The 19,157-nt window shown below is 45.8% G+C and overlaps 1 protein-coding gene across 2 annotated transcripts in view; it reads right to left on the bottom strand.

Annotated features, from left to right (window-relative positions):
- Nucleotides 1-2,483: 2,483 nt before the first annotated feature.
- Nucleotides 2,484-19,157, bottom strand: part of kri1 (KRI1 homolog) — a 48,564-nt gene continuing 31,890 nt past the window's right edge. For both annotated transcript variants that reach the window (XM_080216565.1, XM_080216564.1), the window contains exons 13-19: nucleotides 19,064-19,139; nucleotides 17,580-17,698; nucleotides 14,551-14,689; nucleotides 13,585-13,715; nucleotides 11,093-11,157; nucleotides 10,528-10,623; nucleotides 2,484-3,082 (exon numbers count right to left, since the gene is read on the bottom strand). In XM_080216565.1, coding sequence (XP_080072691.1) covers nucleotides 2,575-3,082; nucleotides 10,528-10,623; nucleotides 11,093-11,157; nucleotides 13,585-13,715; nucleotides 14,551-14,689; nucleotides 17,580-17,698; nucleotides 19,064-19,139 — 1,134 coding nt within the window. In that variant the 3' untranslated portion in view covers nucleotides 2,484-2,574. The remainder of the gene's footprint in view (nucleotides 3,083-10,527; nucleotides 10,624-11,092; nucleotides 11,158-13,584; nucleotides 13,716-14,550; nucleotides 14,690-17,579; nucleotides 17,699-19,063; nucleotides 19,140-19,157) is intronic.

The following is a 19,157-nucleotide window of genomic DNA, read 5'->3' on the forward strand; positions in this document are numbered from 1 at the left end:
CTCTGCAAGAAACTACAAAAGGTAATGAATGTAGCCCAATCCAAACAAGCCTCCCCCATCCATTGACTCTGACTACACTGCCTGCTGCCCCGGGAAAGCAGCCCGCGTAACGAAGGACCCCACATACCCCAGGCATATTCTCGTCTACCTTCTTGCATCGGGAAAAAGATACAAAAGTCTGAGATCATATATCAACCAACTCAAGAACAGCTTCTTCCCTGTTGCTGTCGGACTTTTAAATGGACCTACCTTGCATTAAATCGATCTTTCTCTACACCCCTAGCCATGACTGTAGCATATATTCTGCAATCTCTCATTTCCTTCTCTATGAACAGTATGCTTCGTCGGCATAGCGCACGAGAAACAACACTTTTCACTTATACATGTGACAATAATAAATCAAATTTCCCCCACAGTCCGAAAAGACATGCAGATTAGGGTGTATTGGCCGTGCTAAATTCTCCCTCAGTGTACACGAACAGGCACCGGAGTGGGGGGTCACTAACTTCATTGCAGTGTTAACTTAAATCTACTTGTGACACTAATAAATAAACTTTAAAACATTAAAACTTTTAAACTTTCCCAAACTCCACTGCGCTACGGGGCGAGTTCCACAAATTCACCACTCTCCTCACAGTTTCTCCTCACATCAGTTTTAAATCTCCACACATGCTGTCAGACTTGCTGAGATTTTCCAATATTTTCTTTTTTTGTTTCAGATTCCAGCATCTGCAGTTATTTTGCCTTATCAATTTTAAATCTACTGTTTCTCAACAGCACAGTGGTGCTGTTTCCGTCTACAAAAACAAGCTGCTGTTACAGGGAACTATTGTTTGCTTGGGTTGTGTACCCTTCAGGAATGCAGTCAATTTTTAGCTAACTCATCATGCCTTCTGATCCTACATGTAGTCAAACTAGCCACAATTGTTCAGCTTAGCAGAGTTAGTTAACCCCTGTAGTCTAGGAGGGGGAAATTATGGCCTAGTGATATCACTGCTAGACTATTCATCCAGAAACTCAGCTAATGTTCTGTGGACCCGGGTTTGAATCCCACCATGGCAGATGGTGAAGTTCGAATTCAATAAAAAAAAACCTGGAATTAAGAATCTACTGATGGCCATGAAACCATTGTTGATTGTTGGAAAAACCCATCTGGTTCACTAATATCCTTTAGGGGAGGAAATCCTTACCTGGTCTGGTATACATGTGACTCCAGGCCATAGCAATGTGGTTGACTCTCCACCATCCTTGAGCAACTAGGGTTGGACAATAAATGTTTGCTACCAGCGACATGCATGTCCCACGAACGAATTAGAAGAATGTAATTGCGTGTAGGCAGAAATATCTTCAAGTCTTTGCATAGACTGCAGCAAACAGGGCTACGCATAAACAGGATCCCTCAATACGTCAATCCTTTCATCCCTTAATTAATCTGGTGAACCCCCTCTGAACTACCTACAGTGCCACCACATCCTTCCTCAAATAAGGAGACAAAAATGGGACGAATACTCCGGATGTGATCTCACCAACACTCTATACAATCGCAGCAACACTTCTCTACTTTTATACTCCAGGTCCTTTTTCAACAAAGAAAACTGCTTCCCATTACCCTCATGGTACAAGGATCAGGGAGGAAGAAGCCAAAGGTTTAAAGGTTTGGGCAAGTGATGTAAGAGAAATGTGAGGAAGCACTCTTTTACACTACCAGGAGAACATGGACACTTTGGAGATGGTACAGAAAAGATTTACCAGGACATTGCCTGGTATGGAGGGCATTAGTTATGAGGAGAGATTTAAAAACTTGGTTTGCTCTCACTGGAGCAACGGAGGTTGAGAAGTCTATAAGATTATGAGGGGCATGGACAGAGAAGCTTTTTTCTCCCAGAGCAGAAGAGTCAATTACTAGGGGGCATAGGTTTAGGGCGTGAGGGGCAAGGTTTAAAGGAGATGTACAAGGCAATACTTTTCTTTACACAGAGGGTGGTGGGTGCCTGGAACTTGCTGCCGAGGGAGGTAGTGGAAGCAGATATGATAAAGGGGCATCTGGACAAATACATGAACAGGATGGGAGTAGACGGATATGGTAGGGGGCTTTTAGTTCAGTTGGGCAGCATGGTCAGTGCAGACTTGGAGGGCTGAAGGGCCTGTACCTGTTCTGTAGTTTTCTTTGCTCTTTGTTCACTTACCCTGAGTGACAATGATCTGGAACTCACTGCTTGCGAGGGTGGTAGAAGCAGAGAACAGGTCCGAAAAGGAAACTGAGTTGACACTTGAATAAAATAAGCCCGCAGGATTATTCAGATAGAGTTGGGGAATGGGCTTGATTTTATTGCACCACAAAAGAGCCAGCGTGGGCTTGATGGGATGAATGGCCTTCCTCTGTCATAACAACGCTGGAAAAAAAATCCTCTTCAGTGGGCTGAATGACCCTGTCATTCCGGGTTTTTCCTCCACCCTTTCTTAAGAAAATCAACAGCAGGAGATAAAATATAGTGTCGCTTTATTGGACCATTCCTGATAACAAACCAGTTTATTTTCACAATATCGTATAAAATATTCCCACCCAGTAGAAAATCAGTCTTTGCCTTGTTTTTTCTTCTCTTTCTTCTTCCGCTCTTTCATCATTTGTTTAAATTTCAGTTTGCGTGGGTTCAGTCCGTACGCCTTCAGTCTGTGACCACTGAACAAATGTCCACCCAACTTCACCTGGGAAGTGAGGAGCATATTATTTTTCTTGGCCAGTTTCTTCCTCTTCCTCACTGGAAACGTTGGTTTCTTTCGGTGGGCTGTAGAAGGGGCTGGAAATTTTTCTTCATCCTTCTCTTTGCCGGATCCCACGTCTTTTGTTTCCGCGTCCACACCACTCTTTGTTTTGGCGATCAAGAAGCCTTCATCCTCTTCGCTGTCCAGTCCAAACACGTGCCTGTCCTCAGCTTCCAGCCACACTTCCTTTGGATGTGGGTGGGTGGTTGCTTCCGCGCCTCCTTCCTCTCCCAGCAGCTGAAATTTTCTTAGTTTATCCCTTCTTTTCTTCCCAGGTTTGTTTTTGGCAGCTGCCTCATTCCTCTGTGATCCGCCCTCCCTGCAAAGCAGCAACGGTTTGTTTCCAGTTAGTACTCTTACTCATCAATCTTTAATCAAACAATTACAAAAATAAAGGATTAAATATCTTGGTATGGAAAGAAAGCACATCATAGCAATGGAGCAGATTGGACACAATCTACGATCAGCTGCAAGGACCAACAGTTCTAAAGTTAGCGACTTTGAACTGGGGCTACTGGTTATCTGTCACTAAGGTGGCACGGTGGCACAGTGGTTAGAACTGCTGTCTCACAGCTCCAGAGACTCAGGTTCGATTCCCAGCTTGGGTCACTGTCTGTGGAGTCTGCACATTCACCCTGTGTCTGCGTGGGTTTCCTCCGGGTGCTCCAGTTTCCTCCCACAGTCCAAAGATGCATGCAGGTTAGGTGCATTGGCCAGGCTAAATTGCCCCTTAGTGTCCCGGAATGCATTGGTTAGAGGGATTAGCAGGGTGAATATGTATGGGAATAGGGCCTGGGTGGAATTGTTGTCGGTGCAGACATGATAAGCTGAATGGCCTCCTGCACTGTAGGGTTTCTATGATTCTAAGTCATCATAAAAAAAAACAAGAGGGAGCTGAGCTAAAAACAGCACTCAAGAAATAAAAAATACAAAAATTAATACTTTTTGATATTAGTCTATTATGAGATGCTATATATTCCAACTGCTGGTTCAATGTGAGAAATACGTTCTATATGCCGACGCAATTTTTTGGTATGGTAACACACACACACACACACACACACACACACACACACACACACACACACACACACACACACACACACATCATATACTTAATAGTAAAGAACTCAAATATCGCTGTAAATAAAAAAAGAGATGCTATTGAAGTTTTTTTGTCTCCAAGACAGAATTGCAAGAATACCAAATCTCAAAAGGAACAATAATTTATACTGCATGAGAAAATAAAAAAACTGCTGATTAGTTGGCAAGTGGGCTCTGGTTGGTTGAGGTGTTGCCATGGAGAATGCTTTAGGAATAGTTATGTAGAAACATAGGAAGTAGAAGCAGGAGGAGGCATTTAGCCCTTCGAGCCTGCTCCGCCATTCATTTTGATTATAGCCGATCATCAAATGCCCTGATCCCCACTTCCCCCATATTCCTTGATCCCTTTGGCCCCAAGAACAGATATCTAATTTCTTCTTGAAATCACACAACGGTTAGTTATTCTGAAGCTTTGTTTAAATTCAAACCAGGCAAATTGACTGACTGGTCGAGATGTAGCAATGGGGTACATCTTAGGGAAACATTCCCCATGCTTTAGTTTAAAAAGACGCAATACCCAGCATATTCTTTTTGCTTAGAGAGAACAGGGACCCGCATATGAATATATGGAGCTTCTACCAAGGATATTTGAGCCCCATTGCGAGCCCAGATAATGCATCTTAGATTGGTTGTTAGTATATTTCTTAGCACACTCAGGATTAAGTAATATTATGTAAGCGCAGCCCAGTGGCAAAATATATCTAATGTCAGATCTATGTTCTGAGTTTTGCAAGCATGGGATGGCTGAGTACAGTCTGTATTCCTGCCTAAGGAACAGGCAATTCTGGATTTGGTGATATTTAACAAGGCAGACTTGATTAGGGAACTTTAGGTGAAGGAACCCTTAGGGAGCAGTGACCACAATATGGTAGAATTTATCCTGCAGTTGAAGAGGGAGAAGCTAGAATCAGATGTGATGGTATTACAATTAAATAAATGCAATGTTAACATTCACTTCAAGGGCACTGGTGCCTCACAGCGCCAGGGACCCAGGTTCGATTCCCAGCTTGGGTCACTGTCTGTGTGGAGTCTGCATGTTCTCCCTGTGTCTGCGTGGGTTTCCTCCAGGAGCTCCGGTTTCCTCCCACAGTCTGAAAGACCTGCTGGTTAGGGTGCACTGGCCATGCTAAATTCTCCCTCAGCGTAATCGAACAGGTGCTGGAGTGTGACGACTAGGGAATTTCCACAGTAACTTAATTGCAGTGTTAATGTAAGCCTACTTGTGACACTTATAAATAAAGTTTCTGTCATGAAAAGCAACAAAAATGTTAGTGAGAATTGGGCTTGGGAGGGATCCTGTAGCAGCACCGTCCATTTAGGCATACTTGGTGGTGTTAAAGCTGAACTCAACTGCACGAGTTTCTGGGCTCATAAGCTCAGTGAATACAGATTCAATCTATGTCACTGCATCTAGATTGCCCCAATATAGAGATGAGGCATGAACATCTATTGCTTCATTAAGCAGTACATTGGGTTGATAAGTCAGAAATATTGAACAAGTAGGTGGACATGGCTTTGCGATCGACATGCAGCTCTTGAATAATCTTTGCAAAGGTTAAGAAATCCTTCACTGTGTAATTTGGAAACCATGCTCAGAAGTGGTTGTGGCAACTCGCTCAGCCATTTGGTCAGCTTGTGTAATACAGAACCAGTTGTCAGTAAGATTGGGGAACCGGTTTGCATGTATGGGGCACAGCAAATCATGGGGACAAATCCAGATACCATATACACCGCTAACCAGCTTGCTGCTCTTACACACATTTGTGTAAGTTTTTGTAACTCACTTGCGAGCAGGTTGTTCAGTCATTCTGAGCAATGGGTCCAATGAATTTGGATTCCTCCATAAGAATAGCGTGCATTTTCTCAATACAATCAAACGTGTTAAAGATGACTATTCCCATCCATTTGTCAGACTTACGTACGGTCAGGTTAGACTTGTTAAGAGTAACAAGCTGCTTGGTGGCGTATATGATAGGATTTCTCCCCCATGGTTCACTGTACCTACACATATATATGGATAGCCTAATACACACAAAAGAAAATCTCAGTAGGTCTGAGGAGATTTTCTCTCCAGGAGAGAAAAGAAGTGACATTGAGTCCAGATGACCCTTCGTCAAAGCTAAAAAGCATTGAAAGTGGGAGATGTTTGCACTGTAGGATGAGGGAATGAAAGATGATTCATAGCCATAGAGTGACAAGCTGCTTAGAATCATAGAATCCTGCAGTGCAGAAGGAGACCATTCAGCCCATCGAGTCTTCACCAACCACAATCCCACCCAGGTCCTATTCTCGTAACCCCACATATTTACCCTGCTAATCCCCCTGACATTAGGGGCAATTCACCTAACCAACACCTCTTTGGGCTGGTAGCGTATAAGATGGGATTTTTCACCCATAGTTCACTGTACCTACCGATATATATGGATAGCTCAATACACACACACACACACACAAACACACACACGTGATGGCCCTTTATGCTCCACCTTATCTATGAATGGCTCTACTAGATGGTTGAGCTAGATGCTACAAACAGTTCTCAGCACAGTCACCTTCACAAAGACACCCACACCTTTCATAGCAATGCAGTGTCCAAGTGCTTGTTCAACATTGTTAGTCTATTAACTAACTCAATGGAGCCACTGATGTTTGTTCCATGCCACTATATCCTGGCAATCTCGGCACATTGAATATAAATCAGACAATGGCATTGATCTTAGCAACTTCTGCAGTTGAGCTCATCTTTAATGACACCACGAATGGTCATGCTTTAAGACCCAGCTCTCATTAACATCTTTGTTACTTTCGATGAGAGATGGAATGGTTCCTAACCACCTACATCCTTGCATGTTTCCCATATGTAGATCTGGTTGCTTGTGCAAGTCACATAGGGGAGAAGCTTGGACCAGTTTATGGTGAAGATGGAGGTAGAATAGGCATTTGCAAAGATGCCATTTTAGAAATTAGGGGTCTGATTCACCCATCACGACACGCAACTTTTCTGGCGGGTCCAGTCAGGAGAATTAATTCATTGTGCATGCGCCAGGAACGCACGCGTGTCTCCCAGACCCAAAGAACAGTCGCAGTCTAGACGACGCTTGAAACTGGCGGGCTGAGAGTTAAGTGATTTAAATCTTTTTTTAACATGGTTTAAATATACTTTACACATGATTATTGGGCCTGGCACAGAATTCGCCAGGCTCGATTGAATCTCCCAACCCGTCAGGAGTATTTTATTTCAGCGGGGTTTAGAGTAGCTCCCCATGTTCAAGGGGCTAGAGGGAGATCCCACCTGAGTGAAGGGGGGAATAAAAATCAGGCCCCCCCCCCCCCCCCGGGGGGTCAGGTGGTGGTGGGGTAGTGCCCCCTGGGCTTGGGCATCTTGGCAGTGCTAGCCTGTGCCCCCTGGCACTGTCCAGGGGGCAAAGTGCCCATGAACAGGGGGCACCTTGGCACTGCCCACCAGATATCAGACAGTGCCAAGGGGGTAGGGCCTAGGAGTAATCGTTAGTGTTTGTGTGTGTGTGTGTGTGTGTGTGTGTGTGTGTGTGTGTGTGTGTGTGTGTGTGTGTGGGGGGGGGGGGGGGGGGGGGGGGGGGGGGAGAATGGGCTGGCCCAGGAATTGCTGAGAGGGCCACAATCAGGCCGTGAGGGGGCTGGTGGGGGAGGACTGTGGGGGGACCCGGTTGGCTAGTGGTCGGGCTGGCCAGCAACCAGGGAGCCTGACAGATCGGGGCCACTGCGCATGTCCCCCCTCTGCCCTCTGGATTTTTAATGAGACTCAAAACTGGGACTCTTCAGTGCATGAATTGGGGAGATTCAGGTGAGAAGTTGAACTGACAAAACAGTCGGGATCTAGAACAGTTTTCCACCAATTCAGCACTTTTGGGAGTGTTGCCCTGAAAGTTTTGCACTGCTGGGAACAAACGTCTTTTTGAATACAGGAGTTGGTGTTGAGACCTTGTTGAGTGAATGTTTGTGCACTGTAGGCACATATGGATGAGAAAGGATGAGAGGGATACGGGCTAAACTGGGAGGGCATAATGGTAGGCATGAACTGGTTGGGCCAAAGGACCTGTTTCTGTGCTGTTTGCTCTATGACTCTATATGTTTGATATATCAGAATCTGTAGCTGCGTGTAAGGATTGCCTCGCACACCTTAAAGAGCTCCATCCCAGGCCCAAGTTCACCTTTCAAATGAAGCAGTCAAACAAGCTACTTATCCTCAACGTGCTTGGTGAGAAATCTGCTAATGGGCTCTCTACGGATGTCCATCCCGCAAACCTGGGTCAATATACACATTGGGATTCCTAAAGCTCCACACGCTGGCCTTTTCAGCAACATCGTAAACAGGGTCTGAGCCATTTGCTTACTATGCAAGGTTGATACTGAAATAGAACATATTAATTTTTTTTAAAGTTTATTTATCAGTGTCACAAGTAGGCTTACATTAACACTGCAGTGAGGTTACTGTGATATTCCCCTAGTCACCACACTCCGGCACCTGTTCAGATACACTGCACCCTAACCAGCACGTCTTTCGGACTGTGGGAGGAAACTGGAGAGAAATTCACGCAGACACAGGGAGAAGGTGCAGCCTCTGTGACCCAAGCTGGGAATCTAACCCGTGGCACTGTGAGGCAGCAGTACTTACCACTGTGCCACCCACAGGCTATATTGCAGGATAATGACTTCCCTGATCACATCACTGCTGGCTATTTATTTTTCAGACTCCTGAATGGGGCCAAGGCCCTCACTCTACATCCTGTAAAATGCCCAGGCTACCTCAAGCTATCCTGGAAGGACAGGTTGATTGAAATTTGAGCAACAGATGGGCATGATTGCATCTTAGGGCAGTGGATTTAAGGAAGAATTTCTACTCACAAGGAGTGGTGAATCTTTGGAATTCTTTACCGCAGGAAGCTTGTGGAGGCCGAGTCCTTCGACATTTTCAATGTACGATTGTCAGTTTTATTTAGTAGAGGAATTAAGAGTTGAGGGAGAGAGCAGGAAAGTGGAGCTAGTCAATGTTAGATCAACCACGATCTTATTAAATGACGAAGCAGGCTCGAGGGGCTAAACAAAATAGAATGGAATCCCTTCAATACAGGAGGCCACGGACCCATCAAGCCTGCATTGCCAATCATCCCACCCAGGCTCTAACCCTACATATTTATCCTGCAAGTCCCTCTGACATTTAAGGGGCAATTTAGTATGGCCAATCCACCCAACCTGCTCATCTTTGGACTGAGAGAGGAATCTGGAGAACCAGGAGGAAACCCATGCTCCTGGTTCTATTGCTTAGCCTTTTCATGCTACTACTATGTAACACGAGTGGTATTTTTCATTAACAGAATGCTGCCATCAAACCAAAAAGACATTCAATCTTACCATACACATGAGCAATGTGGTGTACGAATTTCAGTGCTGGTGTGATGTCAGATATTTAGCCCATACACCCCAAGAACTGCTGGATTGAACAGGACATACCTTCAGCTTTTGCAATGGGCAGGGTAAGGACCACATTTAACAGCCCTTGCTTGCAAAACTCAGAATAATGGGGTTCAACATTAGAAGGAGGCAAAGGCCTTGTGGTATTATCACTGGACTCAATCCAGAAACTCAACTAATGTTCTGATGACCTGGGTTCAAATCCCACCACAGTAGATGGTGGAATTTGAGTTCAATAAAAGGAAAGTCAGGAATAAAAAAAAAAAATCAGGAATTAAGAATCTACTGATGGTCATTGTTGATTGTCAGAAAAACCCGATCTGGTTCACTAACATCCTTTAGGGAAGGAAATCTGCTCTCCTTACCTGGTCTGGCCTACATGTGGCTCCCGAGCCACACAATATGGTTGACTCTTAACTGCCCTTGGGCAACTAGGGATGGGCAATAAATGTTGATGCCCATGCCCCAGGAATGAATTAAAAAAAATGGGATTCTACTACGGGGCACCACTTGCTTAGCAATGCCGAGTGTGCTCAGATACACGTACCAATTTAAGATTATCAACTGGTCTCACCATTTGACTCACTTATGCTCAGTGGATGGTACATATATTCACATGCATTGCCCTATCCTCTGTAAACAAGAAAGAACACGTACAGGCATTACACCTTCTTCAACTAAGCAAAAAATGGTTTCGCCGGGGCATTCCCCATGGACCAGACTTGATTTTCCTAGTTTGAATTTAAAACAAAAGCTTGGGAATAACTGTTGCCTGGTGCATTCCCCACAGCAAACTTGACCACTTGCCAGCCAATCAGCACCCTTTACTCATGCAGTATAAATTGAGTTCTCTTTGTGATTTCGTATACTTGCAATTCTGTCCTGTTGCATGCCAAACAAAAAACTTTGACAGAATCTCTCCTTTTACAGCTACGTGTGTGTACTAAACATATACTAAACATAGCAAATGCGGTTTCAGAGGGGTAAACAAAACTCATTCTTCCAACCGTTAAGCACAAAACTAAATATTAGACAGCGTGTGTGTGTGTTTTTGCCCTAAGTGGCACACAAGCTTGTTGTTAAAATACACCACAAACACTTAGTCATTATGATACACTTGATGAAGGTGTCACTTCCTTCTTACAATCCAGCTACTGCAATTGTGAAGATTGCTGACAATATTTGGTGTGGTCAGTGGGTCACACTTACTGCTGAGCGGAAGAGCCAAAGATCTGCTGCTTTTTCTGCAGGTTCTGAGATTTCTGCTTGTAAATCTTCAGGTCATGAAGCTCCTCTTTCTCTGTTCTGTTAAAATATAACTTTTTTAAAAAATTGGGTTCTCAGGTTTCTGCACATTTACATAATTAATTTACACAGTTTACTCATCGTGCTAATTTTATGAAGCCATTGAATACTTAAGGGCACATTCATGCATATAGGTGAACATTGACTTCGATCAGTTAACAAAACTCAAGGATCAAGCTCTGGATCTTCCTGGTCTGCCCCTCTCCGCCAGTATATTTCACCAACATCTTAATTGCACAATCACGGATGTTCCCACAAATGAGGCAGCAACTGTAATTAAAGAGGTCACATTTGGGAAATCCAAATTGTGCAAAGGAATGGATCAGGGAATAGTAAATGTTTATGCACTTGCAGGACTTGGGACTATGGACTTGGGATTTGTACCGAAGCCTGCATACTGTACATTTCGCAATCTATATAGTGTGTGCCAGGAAGTGTCAAGGCCCTTGTTTCACTTTTACTCACTCACCTGAATTGGCAGGTTTTCTTCAGCGAACACCAAGCATTAAGCTCCTTATCATCCGCGGCCAAAATCTGCAGACAGTGGGAAAAATATTACAACACTGGGTTGTTAAGATACTCCCAAGCACAGAAGCAGAGAAAACCTTCACAGATGAGTAACCAACGTCAACCTTTTCACTCGCTCCTGCCTTATGGGTTCTGATCATAGAATCCCTACAGTGCAGGAGGCAGCCATCGGCTCATCGAGTCTGCACCAACCCATAACCCCATGTATTTACCCTAGCTGGTCCCCCTGATACTAAGAGGCAATTTAGCACAGCCAACCCACACATCTTTGGACTGTGGGAGGAAACTGGAGCACCCGGAGGAAACCCACGGGGACATGGGCAGATTCCATATAGACAGTGGCCCAAGCTGGGAATCAAACCTGGGTCCCTGAGGCAGTGAGGCAGCAGTGCTAACCACTGTGCCACCCACTCTCCAACAGAGCATACTACCCAGGCCCTTTTCCCATGTATTTGCCCCACTAATCTCCCAGGGACACCAAGGGGCAACTTACCACCATCAATCCACCTAACTGCACATCTTTAGACTGTGGGAAGAAACTGGAGCATTTGGAGGAAGCCCATGCAGATATGGGGAGAATGTGCAAAACTCCACACAGACAGTCACCCAAGGCTGGAATCGAACCCAGATCTCTCATGCTGTGAGGCAGAGGTTCTAACCACTGTGCCACCCATTCTTTTGGCAAGAATCCATCCCCAGCTGCTGAGTGCTGGAATTTGTTTCATTGCAAAGGTTAAACGTTTGAGTAGTTAACCTGCCCAACCTCATAGGGTACTTAATGTCAATCAACTGTCAGTTACTGTCAGAGTGCAGGACTAGAATCACATACACTCTAAACTAGGAAAACGTTACCAGCAGTGAGCATTTTTAATGACAATCCTATAGCTTACATGTTAAATTTCTCTGTGCCAGCTCACATAAATGCCATTTTTATTGACTCTGTAGTGGCATGTTAACTGGGCTTCTAGTTCAGTGGTGCAACCACTGAACTATTACCACATTGGTTCAAGAATGCTTGAAGGGTGACACATTCAGAAAGAATCTGATCACTGGAACGTTAACTCAAGGCTGAAGTTTAGGAACATAGGAATTAGGAGCAGGAGTAGGTATACAGCCCTCTGAGCACACACTGCCATTGAAGTTGACCATGGCTGATCTGATCTTGCTCTCAACTCCACTTTCCTGCCTGCTTCCCATAGCCCTAGTCCAAAAGGCACCTCAGTAATTTTCCAATGTCAGGCACTCAAAGGAAGTGTTCTTTAGGGGTGGCACAGTGGTTAGCACTGCTGCCTCATAGTTCCAGGAACCCTGGTTTGATTCCTGCCTTGGGTAAATGTCTGTGTGGAGCTTGCATGTTCTCCCTGTCCCTAAGAGGCTTTCCTCCAGGTGTTCCGGTTTCCTCCCACAGTCCAAAAAATGTGTGGGTTAGGTGGATTGGCCATGTTAAATTGCCTCTTGGTATTAGGGGGATTAGCTGGGGTAAATGCATGGAGTTATGGGGATAGGGCCTGGGTGGGATTGTGGTTGGGACAGGCTCGATGGGTCAAACAGCCTCCTTCTGCACTGTAGGGATCCTATGAAGGCTTCACTGGCGTCTCCCATAATTTCTTGTTCACAAATGCCAAACCAAACTGAACATGGAGCTTTTTGATTAGCACAATGCCTAAGGAATATGACCAACAAAATGTGACATAAAGAAATATTAGGACAGTAGGGGGAAATGGTGACGTAGTGGTAGCTATCCAGAGGCCTAGGCTAATGTCCTGGGGACAGGGGTTCAAATTTGAATTAAATTAATAAACCTGGAATATAAAGCTAGTCTCAGTGATGGCAAACAGGATAACCATTACTGATTGACTTGCAAAATCTCATCTGGTTCCCTTTAAGGAGGAAAGCCGCCACCCTTACCTGGCAACATGGCTGACTTTCAACTTCCCGCTGAAATGACCGAGCAAGACATTCAGTTCAAGAATAACGGGTCGCAAATGCTGACCTTGTATGTCCCATGGAAGATTTTTTTTTTAAATTGGATTTTAAGGAGAGCCTTGAAGAAAGAGATCGAGGCATAAATTTCCAGAATTTAGGGGCCTAGATAGTTGAAGGCTCGGCCACCAATGGAGTTACAAAGGAAACAGTACAGTGGACCACCATCTTTTCCCCCAAACCTTGATCCTCTTATTAATCAATCAATCTCTCTCTTTCTTAAAGACACTCAATAACCTTTACTTTCGCTAAACAATTCCTCATCGACTGTGCTTTGGGTGTCTTTGCAGTTCTGTTGTCCACTTTGCTTACCATCCCAAGGCACTATATAAACACTAAAGCTTGGCAGCATCTGATGTACAGGTCTAAACAGCTTAGGGCACATTGTGCAGTGGCTTTACCCAGTCAGACACTGGAGGGCTAGGGGGTTGAAGAAAAGTACAAACATACCTCGTCTGTGCTGAGCCCAAAGTCATTTGGCACCACCTGCCTGTACCTGAACCTGCAGGGCAAGTCATCGATGACATCTTCATAATCCAGCTGGTAATACTCATCCAAGTACTGTTCAAAGGTCTCGTCCTCTATAATTAAGAGAGTAATTTAGTCAGACGCATTAAACTTGATAAAGGCCTGCCAGCAAAGGTCCATTTAAAATGAGCCAATGCCAGGGATCATATCTCCTCCTCAAATCAGAACAATCAATTCCAGTGTTGACACTGCAAGTTTGATCATCCCTTTTTGCTCTGCCAATCACTCACTCCTTTTTCCTCACTGAGCCACAGAAGCCCCACAATGCAGGAGGTGGCCATTCAGCCCATCTAGTCTGCACCAACTCTGTGAAAGAGTATCTTACCCAGGTGACTGCCCCAATTCCCCATAACGCATTTACTGCACTAACCTGCACATCTTTGGACTGTGGGAGGAAACCGGAGCACCTGGGAGGAAACTCACTTTGACATGGGGAGAACGCGCAAACTCCACACAGACTGACATAGGTGGCAAAGTGGTACAGTGGTAGCACTGCTCCTAATAGCGCCAGGGACCTGGCTTCAATTCCAGCCTTGGGTCATTGTCTGTGTGGACTTTGCACGTTTTCCCCGTTTCTGCGTGGGTTTCCTCCCACCATCCGAAAGACCTGCTGGTTAGGTGTGTTAGCCATGCTAAATTCTCTCAGTGTACCAAACAGGCAACTAGGGGATTTTCACAGTAACTTCATTGCAGTGTTAATGCAAGCCAACTTGTGACTCTAACAAATCAACAAAAAAAAAACCCAGCAAAGCTCACTCCATTCTATCCCTTGCTGCATCAACATACGCAATTTGGTTCAAAGTGTCCACTCAAATCCATGATGTTGGGTAGATGAGCTAATGAGTAATATGGCTGAAAAGCAGCACTCAGGCTGCCAAAGACACTTACTGGGATCAAATATTGGCTTTGACTTGTTGATCGCCTCTGCAAATTTAGACTTCCGTCTTTTCTTGCCCATGAGAGGAACATCTTGTTTCTTTTTCTTCTTCGAGGTCACGTGTTGGCTGGGATCATAATCTGCATCCATCTGTTAGAGAAACAATGATCTTTCAGTGCCTACGCTGCAGCCAGAGTGCAGAGCTACTGTGCAGGACAGACAAGAACAAAGGCACTTTACAGTCCTTCCGGCAGTGTTTGCGCTGAGTCTGGGCAGCATGATGGCACAGTGGGGTTAGCACTGCTACCTTACAGCGCCAGGGACCCGGGTTCAATTCTGGCCTTGGGTCACTGTCTCTGTGGAGTTTGCACACTCTGCTAGTGTCTGCATGGGTTTCCTCTGGGTACTCTGGCTTCCTCCTGCAGTCTAAAGATGTGCGGATTAGATTGATTGGCTGTGATAAATTGACCCTTGTGTCGGGGGATCAGCAGGGTAAATATGTGAGGTTACGGGAATAGGGCCTGGATGGGATTGTAGTTGGTGCAGACTCGATGGGCTGAATGGCCCAATCCTGCACTGTAGGGATTCTATGATTTTCTCCCAAAGTCTTCAACCCACTTTCCACCGAAGGCATGGATTCAAGCTGTGAGATTTCACAGGTAACGGCTGCTCTGAGCAAGCATGGATAACGTGTGCGCAGACAGGAGTGGGACATTGATTCTTGTTAACAGATCACAGCACAGGGATTGAACTTGTGATCTTCAATGATCTGAGGGCTCCCCAGGCTGTATGGCCCTGCCACCTGAGTATGTGCGCCAGCCTCGGGTTTGCAAAGGATTGGGCGCAACTGCCATGTCATCTAAAACCATCACTCATACAGGAAGAATAGCCTGTTGGGCACGACAACAGCAGGCTTGTGACATGCATGAATCTGGACCTCAGCAGCTTCAATGCAGGAAGGGGGAAAGTAGGGATTAAAAGTAATGAACATCTTCCTCATTGGATCATCAGCCAACCACTGGGACAGATGCCTTATTGAGCAGCACAAACAACTGCAGATCTGTGAGCAGCCCAAGTTCAAAGTGATTATTTTAAATGAATTAATAATACCTGTGAATCATAGAATCCCGATAGTGCAGGAGAAGTCATTCGGTCCATCGAGCCTGCATTGACATCAATCCCACCCAGGCCCTATCCCTGTAACCCACATACTTACCTTGCTAATTCCCCCCACACTAAGTGGCAATTTACCATGGCCAATCAACCTAATCAGCATATCTTTGGATTGTGGGAGGAAACCCACACAGACACAGTGAAAATGTGCAAACTCCACACAGACAGTGACTCAAGCTGGGAATCGAACTCAGGTCACTGGCTCTGCGAGGCAGCAATGCTAACCACTGTGTTGCCCCTAAAGTTTATTTATCAGTGTAACAAGTAGGCTTACATTAACACTGCAGTGAAGTTACTGTGAAAATCCCCTAGTTGCCACATTCTAGTGCCTGTTCGGGTACACTAGGTAGAATTTTGTGTGGCCAATGCACTTACCCAGCATGTCCGTTTTTTTAGACAGTGGGAGGAAGCCAGAGCATACGGAGGAAACCCATGCAGACAGGGGGAGAACGTGTAGACTCCGCACAGACATGACTCAAGGCCGGAATCGAACCTGGGCCCACTGCGTTGTGAGGCTGCAGTGCTAACCACTGTACCACCGTGCCGCCCCCAATCGTGTAAAAATAGTGCACACATGAATGCAAGATGATGCCGAGTTAACTACATTTGAGATTTTAACATCTAGGTTCAGATCTTTATTTCCAATGGAGGTGTGAACTGAGTTCAAAACACTGAACTTTAGTTTTTTGGCTGAAAAGTAATATCCCTCTGCCTTTCTGACCCCTGCCCATTTTTGGTCAGGCAGGTCTTTGGCACATCTTTCCCAAAGTCAGGATCCCCAACCAAAGGAAAACATGCATTTCCTCCCACACACAATTTCCAACTGCTACCATGAACTTTGGATCGACATTAAAAAAAAACACCTTGGAGACTCTGTGACCATCGGGTCGCACTCATATTGCTAAGGAGTTGGAAACATTCTAAAAAGGCAAGTGTGAAATGTTATGGAATCTTCAAATGTCACAATTAACTGCTGGATTGGAACATAAATGTATTTTCGCTGCAACATTCATCATTGAAATCTGACCTGCAAAACATAAGGTGGCCATTATATTGGCAGCTATTGTGTAAGTGATGTCATGCATTACAGTATTTTTTTCTCTGGAAAAGTACAGCCTAAAAGTTGCATCAGCCTCTGCTGTCATGTTTGGTGCTGTGATTTAAATTGACTGACAGTTTAAAAAAAAAACTGCTCTAGAAAGTTGAAATAAATCTCTGAAACTTCTCCTCTCCATTGATTGACAGACAGTCTGCTTCAAAATGGAAGTGGGATAGCATTCAGTTCTGTCAGTTTCAAGAAATGCAAGTGGAAGATATTGCTATAACAGCTATAGCCAATGAATACTTGGTTGGGTTTCAAAAGCCTATAATAGCATCAGCTCAGCAAGTGGTCTCACGATCCAATAACGAATGGCACTTTTAAGAAGTTGTAGTAACAGAATATGCCATTGATGTGTTTGGTTACAAACCTAATAGGCATTTTGATAAATTTATTTCAATACAGGAAGTTTTAAAAAAAACAATATCAATGATAAGCCAGTTGAATTCAGGGTTGTGCTTTAGATTAGTAGAAGTTTAATTTTTCCCAGCAATTTTAAAACAGTTGCTATTGTTATTGCATGGCTCCTGAGGCTGTACATAGTAGATGTTAGGTGACTGACCATGAAGGGTACATGGGAACATGGAGGTGTCACGGCAAATAGGAGGATGCAGTTTAAGGAGATGTCAAAATGTTAGGAGCAGAAAATTCCACCAACAGGAAGGGCCAGCAAATCTCACCCTTAGAGTGGGAAATTTCTACAGTGCAAATTTAATTTTGAAGCAAAATCAATTCACAATCAAGGAATTCAAATCAAGTGCAGCTTACAATAAAATCCGGATCCTCACAGTGTGGTTCATAACTCTCCTGCTGCCACTCTTCTTCTCCCATTTCCTCAGTGTCATCATCTTCCCTTCCTGTCCACGTGTCCCAGTTCCAATCATCTGCTGGAAATGTAAATAAGAATTGCAATTAATTGATGGCAAAATCTTACCATAATAAAATGGAGGAATGTTGTTTCCAGCAAGAAAACCGACCTGTTTCTCTCCAGAGAAATTGGTCGATTCTCTCTCCAGATCTTATGACACCATTTCCACATTCGCCGGCCAGCATTCTGATCTGGCAACTGGATGCGAGCCACCCCTATATCCCCTCCACCCATTCCTCCATGCCCCAGCCCCCTCTATCAGCCACCTCCTTCTGCTTCCTCCCTCTCATCTGCCCCTAAGCCCAGCTCTGTCCTTCCCCCTCCCTCTACTCTTCCCCTCCACCCCACTACCTCTCCCCACCCCCACGCCTCCTCTCTCTCCCTCCCTCCCTCCCACCCACCCCTAAGACCCTTCCCTACCATACCCCCCTCACTCCCTATTCTGGCGTCCCCTCTCTCCATTGCCACCTCCTCCCTCCCTGCTCCCCATGCCCCCTCCCCACACGCCACCTCCCTCTCTGCCACCACACCTTCTCTCCTCTCAACCCCACCCCACCCCCATGCCCCTTCCCTCTTCTCTCCCCTTCACCCCGCTCTCTTACATCTACCTATTTGCCCATTCCCTCTTCCTCCCCACACCACCTCAATCCCTCTCCCTTCCCTCTCCCCTCTCCGCACCGCCGCCCCCCAGTCCACCCTATTTCTCTTCCTTCTCTCCCAACACACTCCCTCTACCCCCTCCAGTCCCGTCCCCTCTCCCCCAACCACCTTCCTGCCCTCTTTCCTCCACCTCCCCCCATCCTACCTCTGCCCCATCGCCCCATCTCCCTTCCTCTCCCGACCGCTGCCTTCCAACTCATCCCTCACCCTCCACTCCATCCTTCTCTCGTATCCCTTCCCTCTCCCCCTCCCATCACCCCCACCCTCTATTCTCCCTTTCCCTCTTCCCCTACCCATCTCTCCTCTCCCACTTCATTCCCCCCACCTCCACCTTCTACCCCACTCCCTCTTCCCCCCCCCACACCACCTCAATCCCTCCCTTCCCTCTCCCCTCTCCACACCGCCGCCCCCCCCAGTCCACCCTATTCGTCTTCCCTCTCTCCCAACACTCTCCCTCTACCCCAAGTCCCATCCCCTCTCCCCCAACCACCCTCCTGCCCTGTCTCCTCCACCTCCCCCCCGCCCCATCTCCCTTCCTCTCCCGCTTCCTTCCTTCCAACTCATCCCTCACGGTCCCCTCACCCCCCCCCTTCTCCATCCTTCCCTCGTACCCCTTCCCTCTCCCGTTCCCATGACCCCCACCCTCCATTTTCCCCTCCCTCTCCCCCTACCCACCTCCCCCTTTCCCCACTCTCCTCTGTCCCCTTCCCTCCAAATTATTTACCACCAAATTCTGCCTCATTCTCAAACTGTGGTTTCTGTTCATCTTCCACTCCGTAATAGTCATCATTGAACAATTGCTGCGAGCAGAGAGAGAA

The sequence above is a fragment of the Carcharhinus amblyrhynchos genome, chromosome 33 (genome assembly GCF_965287045.1).
Source record: "Carcharhinus amblyrhynchos chromosome 33, sCarAmb.v2.hapA, whole genome shotgun sequence".
NCBI classification, from domain to species: Eukaryota; Metazoa; Chordata; class Chondrichthyes; order Carcharhiniformes; family Carcharhinidae; genus Carcharhinus; species Carcharhinus amblyrhynchos.